Source organism: Oryctolagus cuniculus, chromosome 4, assembly GCF_964237555.1.
Source record: "Oryctolagus cuniculus chromosome 4, mOryCun1.1, whole genome shotgun sequence".
Taxonomy (NCBI): domain Eukaryota; kingdom Metazoa; phylum Chordata; class Mammalia; order Lagomorpha; family Leporidae; genus Oryctolagus; species Oryctolagus cuniculus.
In genome coordinates, this window is record NC_091435.1 from 45991034 (window position 1) to 46002975 (window position 11942).

At 38.5% G+C, this 11942-nt stretch overlaps 1 protein-coding gene across 1 annotated transcript; it reads left to right on the forward strand.

Annotated features, from left to right (window-relative positions):
* The first annotated feature begins 1998 nt into the window (after nt 1–1998).
* Nucleotides 1999–4861, forward strand: HTR1F (5-hydroxytryptamine receptor 1F). Its single transcript, XM_070071936.1, has one exon. It carries the CDS (start codon nt 2078–2080, stop codon nt 3176–3178), a length of 1101 nt encoding a protein of 366 aa, XP_069928037.1. The 5' UTR covers nt 1999–2077; the 3' UTR covers nt 3179–4861.
* Nucleotides 4862–11942: the final 7081 nt, after the last annotated feature.

Sequence of the window (11942 nt, forward strand, 5' to 3'; positions counted from 1 at the left end):
ACAGCCGGAGCTGTTCCAATCCGAAGCCAGGAGCCAGGCGCCTCTTCCTGGTCTCCCAATTGGGTGCAGGGGCCCAAGCACTTGGGCCATCTTCCACTGCCCTCCCTGGCCACAGCAAAGTGCTAGACTGGAAGAGAAGCAACCAGGACTAGAATCTGGTACCTCTGCAGGCGGAGGATTAACCAAGTGAGCCATGGCACCAGCCAAAAAATATGAAATTCCTATCAGCTCCAACAAATGAAATATAATCACTTTTAAGTAAATACAATATTTAAAATATGAAAGGATGGAGGCCTGTGCTGTGGCATAATAGGCTAAACCTCCACCTACAGCTCCAGTATCCCATCCGGACGTAAGTTCGAGTCCCGGCTGCTCCACTTCCAATCCAGCTCCTTGCTAATGACCTGGGAAAGCAGTGGAAGATGGCCCATATGCTTAGGCCCCTGCACCCACACAAGAGACCCGGAAGAAACTCCTGGCTCCTGACTTAGAATCAGCCCAGCTCAGGCCTTTGCGGCAATTTGGAGAGTGAACCGGCAGATGGAAGACTTCTCTCTCTGTCCCTCTCTCTCTCTCTTTCTCTGTAACTCTGCCTCTTAAATAAGAAAATAAATCTTTAAAAAATATATGAAAGGATGGTAATAGTTAAAGAAAGAATAAGGTTTCAAGTTTCCACTTTCTCTGGATTTTTAAAATAAGGATAGCTACTAAGGAATTGTAAGAGACAAGGACTGATAAAAAAAGAGTTTTTTTTCAAAAAATTTATTTATTTATTTGAAAGGAAGAGTTACAGAGAGGCAGAGAGAGAGAGAGGTCTTCCATCCACTGGCTCACTCCCCCAATCGGCCTTAGCTGTGCCAATCCGAAGCCAGGAGCCAGGAGCCAGGAGCCAGGAGCTTCCTCCAGGTCTCCCACATGAGTGCAGCAGCCCAAGCACTTAGATCATCTTGTACTGCTTTCCCAGGCCACAGCAGAGAGCTGGATCAGAAGTGGAATAGCTGGGTCTTGAACCGGCGCCCATATGGAATGCAGGCACTGCAGGCCTCGGCGTTAACCATCTATACAACAGTGCCAGCCCTGAAACAAGAATTCCTTTTAAAAAGTATTAATCTTATACTCTAATTGCTTTGATTTCATTGGTAATTTATTAAGTTACAGCTTAGACTAAAGCCAAAATTCTGATATGTGTGGAGAATTCTGTTTCAGAAGAAAGGTAATATGGTCATTACAAGGGTTACCTATCACAAAGAATAATTTCATTTTCAGGTTGAGAGCCATTTTGAGCTCTCCTTACTAGCAAGTTCACCTGAGTAGCTTGGTTATTTGGTCAGATATGTAATTTATTATAATAGGTAGTATATAATTATTTGACTCTACTATTTTTCTCTTATCTTTTTAAAGCAAATTAACTACTTAGGTCTACAAATCCTCCTAAACACTTTGACATTTTCCTAATTCCATAAAGTGATCATAGAATTCTAGGGATATACCAAATAGTTTTCTTATTTCCCTTTATATAACCTCTAGAGCCTGATTAAAAATGCATTATATTTCCCCTAGTTTCCACAAGCCCCATGATGTCATCAATGTAATGTTGAATTGAGTACAAAATTGTTATAATTTTGAATACTGCCTTACATAACATTTTATCATATTATACAATACACATTTTATACACTAATGACATGCTTTTAAAGTTTCTCTGCTGTGGACAAAGAGAAAACCATAACCAAAGTTCATATGATTTTTAAAAACAATTCTATAATGGTAAGGATTTGACTGAGTGAATAGACTAGTTTACTCATCAAAATTGTTTTATTTGAGTCATACCTTCAGAAATGTTTTGAAAGTTATTTTTATTATTAATCATTGGATTTCTTAAATGCAAATAAAAAGAAAACGTGATCTGCATTCCATTTTTTTAACCTATGGGAAAACATACACATATGCTTTCTTAATTTTTCTGAAAGGAAGAGAAAAGAATCTTGAAACCTTCTCTGAACTGTTTTTTCCCTCCTTTGTTACAGGTAGCCATTTCTCATCTACTTAATCTTTAAAACAAAAGTAAAAAAAAAAAATGGATTTTTTAAACTCATCTGATCAAAACTTGACCTCAGAGGAACTGTTAAACAGAATGCCATCCAAAATCCTGGTGTCACTCACCCTCTCTGGGCTGGCACTGATGACAACGACCATCAACTCCTTGGTGATTGCTGCAATTATTGTAACCCGGAAGCTGCACCATCCAGCCAACTATTTAATTTGCTCCCTTGCAGTCACAGATTTTCTTGTAGCTGTCCTGGTGATGCCCTTCAGCATTGTGTATATTGTGAGAGAGAGCTGGATAATGGGGCAAGTGGTCTGTGACATTTGGCTGAGTGTTGACATTATCTGTTGCACGTGCTCCATCTTGCATCTCTCAGCTATAGCTTTGGATCGATATCGGGCAATCACAGATGCTGTTGAGTATGCCAGGAAAAGGACTCCCAAGCATGCTGGCATTATGATCACAGTAGTTTGGATTATATCTGTCTTTATCTCAATGCCTCCTCTGTTCTGGAGGCACCAAGGAACTAGCCGAGATGACGAGTGCATCATCAAGCACGACCACATTGTTTCCACTATTTACTCAACATTTGGAGCTTTCTACATCCCACTTGTATTGATTTTGATCCTCTACTACAAAATATATAGAGCAGCAAAGACATTATACCACAAGAGACAAGCAAGTAGGATTGCAAAGGAGGAGCTGAATGGCCAAGTACTTTTGGAGAGTGGTGAGAAAAGCACTAGATTGGTCTCCACACCCTACACGCTGGAAAAGTCTTTATCTGATCCATCAACAGACCTTGACAAACTTCATGGCACAGTGAAAAGTTCCAGGTCTGAATTAAAGCATGAGAAATCTTGGAGAAGGCAAAAGATCTCAGGCACGAGAGAACGCAAAGCTGCCACTACCCTGGGATTAATCTTGGGTGCATTTGTAATATGTTGGCTTCCTTTTTTTGTAAAAGAATTAGTTGTTAATGTCTGTGAAAGATGTAAAATTTCTGAAGAAATGTCAAATTTTTTGGCATGGCTTGGATATCTCAATTCTCTTATCAATCCACTGATTTATACAATCTTTAACGAAGACTTCAAGAAAGCATTCCAAAAACTTGTGCGATGTCGCTGTTAGTTCAAAGAAAGTTAATTATTAAGGGATGGAGCTTTTTGGAGGAGAAATAGCTAAATGAATGCTAAGAAACAAAACATTTAAGTTTTAGAGAAAAATGTGTTAAAACTTCTAAAATGATAAGAATTGAATTTATATTTTAATAGTATCATGAATATAAAATTCATTGATAAAATATAAAATTCATCATTCTAGAGTACTCAGAAAATGACTTATGCAGATTATGAAAAACATTTTGCCTATGCAATGTTTATAAAAAGCTAACTGGATTTTATACATATATACATATACATACCTATATATTATTAATGACAGTGGTATTCCAGGTTTATGTCTTACAGCAATTATAGAGGAATTTTTAATTAACAACACAATTCCATCCATAATTTCTATATAATCCTATTGTTTTATATAATTCTATTATTTTATACAAAATATATAATTTACCACAAGGCTCACACTTCTCGTGTTACCTAACAACTCTTATCCCTTATCCATCTTATCCTGAGCAAAAGGAAGGAAGTAATGGCTCTTACTTGGTGTGACTTGAGTAAACACAAAAGAGAGATTGATACTGTTTGAATTTAGACAGTAAAGAGTAATCAGAAAGTGAGTTAAGGATAGAAAAGTAATTCTGGATGCAGGACTTGTACATACTTAAGGTATGTACTCTATTTAATGTAAGTTCCTAGAAGAATATTATCTTAACCATAGATTATCAACATTTGAAATCTTTTTTTTTATTTTTTTATTTTTTATTTTTTTAATTTTTGACAGGCAGAGTGGGCAGTGAGAGAGAGAGACAGAGAGAAAGGTCTTCCTTTGCCGTTGGTTCACCCTCCAATGGCCGCCGCTGCAGCCGGCACACCGCGCTGATCCGATGGCAGGAGCCAGGAGCCAGGTGCTTTTCCTGGTCTCCCATGGGGTGCAGGGCCCAAGCACCTGGGCCATCCTCCACTGCACTCCCTGGCCATAGCAGAGAGCTGGCCTGGAAGAGGGGCAACCGGGACAGAATCCGGCGCCCCAACCGGGACTAGAACCCGGTGTGCCGGCGCCGCAAGGTGGAGGATTAGCCTATTGAGCCACGGCGCCGGCTAACATTTGAAATCTAAGTCTTCACAAGGAGTCAAAGAATTCAGTAGGGGTGGTGGAAAAGATGGTGTTATAACTGCCCCTTATTTATTTAGGAATCAAACTTAAGGCAGTATGTATGCTAGGTTATTTACCTATACTTCTATTGCCTTTTTAATTTTTTTATTATTTATTTGATAGGCAGAGAGACAGAGGCGGACAGAGTTCCCGTCTGCTGATTCACTTCCCAAATGCTCACAATGGCCCAGACTGGCCAGGCAGAAGCCAAGAGACAAGACCTCAATCCAGGTCTCTCGCATACATGGCAAGGATGCGATTACTTGACCCATCACAGCTTCCTCCCAGGCTGTGCATTGGCAGGAATTGAGAATTGATCAAAGGCACTCCCAGATGGGACACAGGCATATCAATCTCTATGCTAAATATCCTTTCCCTCTAATGTCTTTTTAAAATATAAAATATTATTTCATTATATTAACTTAGTAAGTTCAGTTTATAAATAAAATGGGTACTTTGTATTCAGCATCTCCATATTTTTATTTTAATATTTTTCCTTTTATTAGAAAGAATATTCTACAGCCATACCACCCTTAATGCACCATATCTCATCTAGAGAGAATATAATAGGAAATCTTAGTACTTTCTATTGACTTCAAAAGAATATCAAATTTTCCAACTGGTAGAAATGAATAGGCAAAGACTCATATTATAGAATGTATGAGTTAGCCATTTCTAAATTTGTATTTTTATTGAAAGCAATAAAACTGCTTCTGAGAGTTCATCTTATTTGAAACTACAAGGTCACTGACCACCTTTTAGAAAATTAATCATCAATTAAGATCACTTGAAAACAACACAATCCTTTTTTTAAAACTATAACTTTATGTATGTTGTAAAATATTCTTTCTTGATGGGATGCTTAAGAGTGCATTACATCAAAGTTTTTTCAGCATCTGTGACACATTACTCTCAATGTATGAAATTTTTAGAGTTCCCATTTTATCCAAGACATTGAGACATTTGCTAGAGAGAAGATACAGAACGTGATAAATTTAGTTTTTCCCTTTATATGCTCACAATCTAAAGTGAGAAACAAGAGAAAAATGACAAAGCTATAATAGAAAAAAGCCAAAAATCTAATAGAGAAGTTATGTAGTAATGAGCGTTCAGAGTCAAAATTTATCACATCTGTTTGACAAAAATAATTACAGAGCTGGCACTGCGGTATAGCGGGTAAAGTTGCTGCCTGCAGTGCCAGTATCCCATATGGGCGCTGGTTCGAGTCCCAGCTGCTTCATACAGCTGCTTCCGATACAGCTCTCTGCTCTGGCCTGGGAAAGCAGTAGAAGATGGCCCAAGTCCTTGGGCCCCTGCACCTGTGTGGGAGACCTGGAAGAAGCTCCTGGCTCCTGGCTTCGGATCAGCACAGCTCTGCTGCAACCATCTTGGGGTTGAACCAGCAGATGGAAGTCCTCTCTCTGTCTTTTGTTCTTTCTGACTCTGCCTCTCTGTAGCTCTGCATTTCAAATGAATAAATAAATATTTTAAAAAATAAACAGAAAAAATTAAAACCTAAAAAAAGAAAAATTTCATAAGCAATGAATTTAAAGCATGCATCAGCTATACAAGAGAAATGGAAGAACAAACTCCAGGTGGTCACAACACCAGGAGTTCGGGCTGCATCATCCAAGTATGTTGTGGGGCGTCTTCATGAAAGAGCTGTGAGTTTGGCAGTTATTTAGAGGAATAGAGGAAAGGGAGAGGAAAAGACAACTTTGCATTATTGTGGCTGACTTTGTCAGAAAAACAGTATCTATTGTATTGTGTTGATATGAGTGGGTGGTCACTGATGCTTTTTTCGTATAAATATAGCAAATTTAGGGCAAATCTTTAAAAAATTATCTGAATTGAGCAATGAGGGCACTATAAATAATGACTTGTTAGAAAACAAACCAATAATCCAAGAAAGAGGTGATGAAGCCCTGTACTTGATGCTGACAATGGGAATAAAAAGAAAGAAACAAGTGGGCAATGTGAAGGAAGAAGCTACAGAATGTGACAAATACTTTAATATAAGCCAGCAAAGGGAATCATATGGAGTGCTATGATAATGTCATCCTATACTGACATGTGGATCTCAACAGAATGAGCCCAATGCTGAAATAATGACTTCTGGATATGGTAAGCACATAAAGACAGGCCAGATCAAAAGGCACTGCTGAACACTGGCAAGCCCGAACAAAATGGACAGCTAGTTGAGATTTCCCTCTGACCTCAAAACTGAAAGACCAATAAGGCCACCTTTCTTGTCCTCACTTCTCTTTGTCTCCCAGAGCCCTTGTGTCTCCTGACAGTCCGAAGCCTACTATAGTCCCTAGCATTCTCTGCTTCTTTCTCTCTCCCATTCTCACTTATCAAAATTTGCTTCAGTTACTTATTCATTCAAAGGACTTACCAAAGTTTAAATAACCTGTTAATTAGCTTACTTAACTTATCTCAAAATCTGTGATACTTTTAAGCCTTACATACACAGTTCATCAACCTGGAAGAACAATTTCAAACACAGGAAGATTCACCCAAATACACATACTGCCCTCCGATGTGAGTTGGACTGATGCTGAAATGTAGGAAGATAGTACTATAAGTGACAGAGAAGTCACATCTCCGTTCAAAGCTCATGGGATCAAGTTTATTACATATGTTTGAAGCCACTTTTTATAAAATTAATTTATTTGTTTTAAAGGCAGGGTATCAAAAAGAGAGAGAGTCAGAGAGAGAGGGAGTGAAGGAGGGAGGGAGAGATCTTCCATTCACTGATTCACTCTCCAAATGCCCACAACAGCCAGAAGTAGGTCAGGCTAAAGCCAGGAGATAGGAACTCCATCTGGGTCTTCCATGTAGGTGTCAGGAACCCAACTATTTGGACCATCATCCACTGCCTCCCAGATGCATTAACAGGAAACAAAGATAGGAAATATAGAGTAGCTGGGACTTGAACCAGGCACACCCAAATAGAATGTGGGCATCTTAAGCAGTGTTTTAATCCATGGCACCACAACACCCACCCCAAGTCATTTTTAAGTACTGACAGGCAAGGACACATTGCAGTAATTAATTATTCATCTCTATGTTTCCCTTTATGCTGAGGATACAGATCATTTCATATCTTGCAAACAAATATGAGTGATTTAATGCATATAAATGGCAGATAGTATAGGGGCTCATAACCAGCAATTTATACTTTCTTTAAAATTTATGAAAAACACATTACACTTAACATGATAGACTTCTCTGAATATATTAGATTTATTCTCTCACTAAAAATTTTTCCAAGTTACTAAAAGCTGAGAATTTAAAAAAATATTTTTCACACCTATATCAAATGAAGCAATATAGTGATTCATTTATTTACTGGATAAGATAGAAGAAAAAAATCTAAATGTTATAGAAAGTGGATAGAGAGTAAATAATGAAAATTTACTTCTTGCTATAACTTTAAGTATACCAGCACCAGAAAAGTAGAAGTTTTTCTTTTCTTTTTTTTTTTTTTTTAAGATTTATTTGTTTGTTTGAAAGAGTTACAGAGTGAAAGGAAGAGTTCACTCCCCAGACGGCCACAACAGCCTGGGCTGGGCCAGACGGAAGCCAGGAACTAGGAAATTCCTCCAGGTTTCCCACATGGTACCGGGGGCAGAGCACTGGGGCCATCCTCTCGCAGGCACACCAGCAGAGAGCTGGATTGGAAGCAGAGCAGCCAGGACACAAACCAGCACCTCTATGGGAATCCAGTTTCACAGGCAGCAGCTTTACAGGCCCCCAGAGGTTTGTTGTTTTGTTTTGTTTTCCTATATTCCTATAAATCTCTCCAGATGGAGGATATGTGAAAGGCAGAGACAAGAAATCAGACACATCGGAAGTCAAAGTACTGAATACTAAACTGAATCCAGTACTCTATCATTAGACCTATGTGGACAAATTGTGCTAAAAAATTCACTTCTGCCTGTGAAACATGATGTTTACTCCAATACTGGCTTAAGAATACGGATTGCCTTGGTTAATAGGTGCTTTGTTTTGTTTTGTTTGATAATGCAGGGTCAAGTCCATAACACAAATCGCTTATCCGGGTATTGGCAGTTGATGGGTAGGACCAGTTGCCTTTTTGAATCTCCAAAATCAGTCTTTCTTTCCCTTTTATGGTGAGTTTGGGCCCCACCTATCCATCCCTAATATACCCTAGTGCATGCATGTTCCTTGTTTCTATCAGTTAAATCAGTTCCAAATTAATTCTCTTAGGAGAGGATAACCCCACATTCACAGGCTCTATGTTAAGCTTGCCCCTGTGTATATGAGCTTTTTATCAAAAATAAAGGAAGAATTCATTAGAAGCCAATTACTGGGTGTGTGTTGATGTGCCCCACAAAATAGATAGGATTAATCATATGCTTATTGCTAAAATGTGTTCCTCTATTTCCAGAAAGAAGCAATTTTCTAATGCATTTATAGAAGACTATTTTTACTCCAATGTCATAGAATCAAGTTTTCTGTATTGCAATAGAAAGGGATTGTGAAGGATTTTTCCTTAATGTATTTCAAAGTCCTTCAAAAATAATCCTGTCTGGTGCCAGACCTGTGAAACAGTGGGTTAAAGCCCCTGCCTGTAGCACCAGCACCCCATATGTCACCAGTTCAAATCCTGGCTGCTCCACTTCCAATCCTGCTCTTTGCTGCTGTACCTAGAAAAGCAGGAGGATGGCCCTTGTGCTTGGGCCCCTGCACCTGTATGGAGACCCCGAAGGAGCTCCTGGCTCCTGGCTTTGGAACAGCTCAGCTCTGGCCATTGCCGCCATTTGGGGAGTGAACCAGTGGATAGAAGATCTCTTTCTCTCTGTCTCTAGCTCTCTCTGTAACTCTGTCTTTCAAATAAATAAAATAAATTTTAAAAAATCCTGTTCAACTCAAAATGTGTCCATATTGATTTGTTTCAGAAAATGTGTTTCTAATATTCTCCTAATAACCAAAGTGATTATATTTAGATCTTTATTTTGCCAGGAAAGATTTCTAAAAGCAAATTAATATTTTTATTATGAATAAAGTATTTTCTTATGACTTTGTGATCATTATTCTTGGGCTTTTCAATCAATATGTTTTCTCTCACTATTTAAAATAAGGGACTTTTTCCTGAGAGAAATGTTTCCCAGCAATATAATGAATGTTTGGATATTGATATAGAATGTCTTCTCTATATGTGGTAGTACTTGAAATCCACTTGGGAAAGACAGAACTTTCTCTGAGGATGTATACTCTCTGACTAAGCCACGAACCATAAGAATCCTGTATAAAAAAATGCATGAGATTGTCTCTATCAACAATACCAACAATAAATCATGTCAAACAGTCTTTTATTAAAGCTTGTGTTTAGTCAGAACTCTACTATTTACCAAGGAGAGTTTCCACCTCAGCAAGGACACTAAAATTATGTTACTGGCTTACACAGACACAGCAAACTTGCTGTGCCTTTCTTCCTGTGTTCCCCATATCTTTTCATTGTGTTCTGTGAATGTCCCCGAACTATATATCTTTAATAATCATGTCTAAAATGATATTTTATATATGCTGTGTCATGATTTATTATATAATTATAATTGTATTATATGGCTGAATCTACTACCTTGGGGTTTCCTCTATCTCAATTAATAAAGGAATATTTTACTCAGCCCCCTACCCCACCACTTATACATCCGTTGATCTATTTTCTGTTTCTGTTAGTCAGCTTTGCTGGGTCAAGGCTATCAAGGCCCTAGTTAGGAGGGTGTGTGCAATAGCGTGTGTGTCCATATTGCAAGGCTAATGTGAAGAACTGAACTGTGGGGGGAAAAATGATTTCCTTAGCCCAGCCTACTATTGAACTTAAAGATGAAGATGGAAGTAGAAAGAAGAGGATTTTTCAATAGGAAGGAAAAAGGCTACTTCAAGTTTCAGATTTTAAAAATCAGTGTGCAGAAGAGTCACTCGAGATGCTTGTTAGAAAATTCCAAGAAGTCTGAGTCCCTAAGCCCAAAGTAGAACACAAGAATCTGAGTCCTTAGCAAGAATCCTGGGTTATTCTAACGAGAATGAAGCTTGTGGAGCTCTGGGTCTGGACACCACTGTTTTAAAGCTCCAAGCCAGTTCAGTGTTTCTGTTGAACCATGGTTACAGTAAGTGGAAATACACCATGACTTTATCAGATGACCTCCATTTCCAACCTAGAAAACTACAATAGTACATATGAAAAGTGCCTATACAAAACAAAGCAAGCAGAAGGAAAAAAAAATCAATATTGCTGAATGTAATTAAAGAATTCAGTTTTTTTTTTTAAAGAATTATTTATTTATTTGAAAGGCAGAGTTACAGAGGTAGAGGCAGGGAGAAAAAATGTTCCATCTGCTGGTTCACTACCCAAATGGCAGCAATGGCTGGAGCTGGGCCAATCCAAAGCCAGGAGCCTGGAGCATAGCTCCAGGGGTGCGCATTGCCAAAGTCCAAGGACTTGAGCCATCTTCTACTGCTTTCCCAGGCTGTAGCAGAGAGCTAAATCAGAAGTGGAGCAGCAAGGACTCGAAGGGCACCCATATAGAATTCCAGAACTACAGGCGGTGGCTTTATCCACTATGCCCCAAGAATTTAGTTTAAAAAAAAATTAAAATCTCTTCTCAGACAGATTGTTGTTTACATTTTCTAGGGTAAAGAATGAAAGATTTTCACCAAATATAAAGAATAGGCTTGGAGAACTAAATAATCTCCTAGATTTTAAATCATAAAAGATTAATGATTCCTGATTCTTCTGCTAATCGTTAACCTGATGCTGAGCAATTGTCCTCCATCCTGCTTTCCTCAGATTACAGTGAAAAGGCTAAGGAGAAAGACTGAGAGAACCCCAATACTAAGACTGAGAGAACCCCAATACTATCATTATTCCCTATAGTAAGTAAAGTCAGAATGCACTTCATGGAACGTTCTGTTCTGCTTGGTGAGCTGCCTTTTTCTGAGCCAGGAGAGGAGCCAGTGGATAGTTATTGGCCTGCTCCTGGCTGTCTCTATAGGACAGCTCACTCCCCACAACCATATACTCATCTACAGACAGGCCACCCTTCTGAGTACTCTTCCGTCATCCCTCTCAATCTGCATTGCCATCCCTGTTGCTTAAAGCCTGGAGTCTTCAAAACCTATTTAGCTTTCCAGAAGGCTGTGATATCACATATCCTTCTACCCTATTAAAGTCACAACTGCAGTTATTTCAGCATTAATTTCTGCTGTTGAGCTGTGCAGAGATGATTTCTCATATGTTCCAGGGTTAGAGCATCATTTTAATCCTTTAAATAATAAAGCAGAAAGTCTCTTTTAAAACAAGAATTCTAAGTTGATGAAAACAAAATGTTAGGGTTAATTTTAGGCTCCAGTAAGTATAAGAAAAAAACAATACTAATTTACAGGAGAATATCAATATTTAAAGAAATTACTCAATAATGGCTTACTTTTCCTTATTACATTGCATCCAGACTCCCTCGGTTGGCTTTTAGGATCTTAATATAAGTGACAAAACACCACTTTCTGGAAAAAACCTTACTTCCCACTCTCCTCTTTGGTCCCCACAAATACTCCCTTTCCCAGTCTGGTCCCTATTCATGGTCCTCAT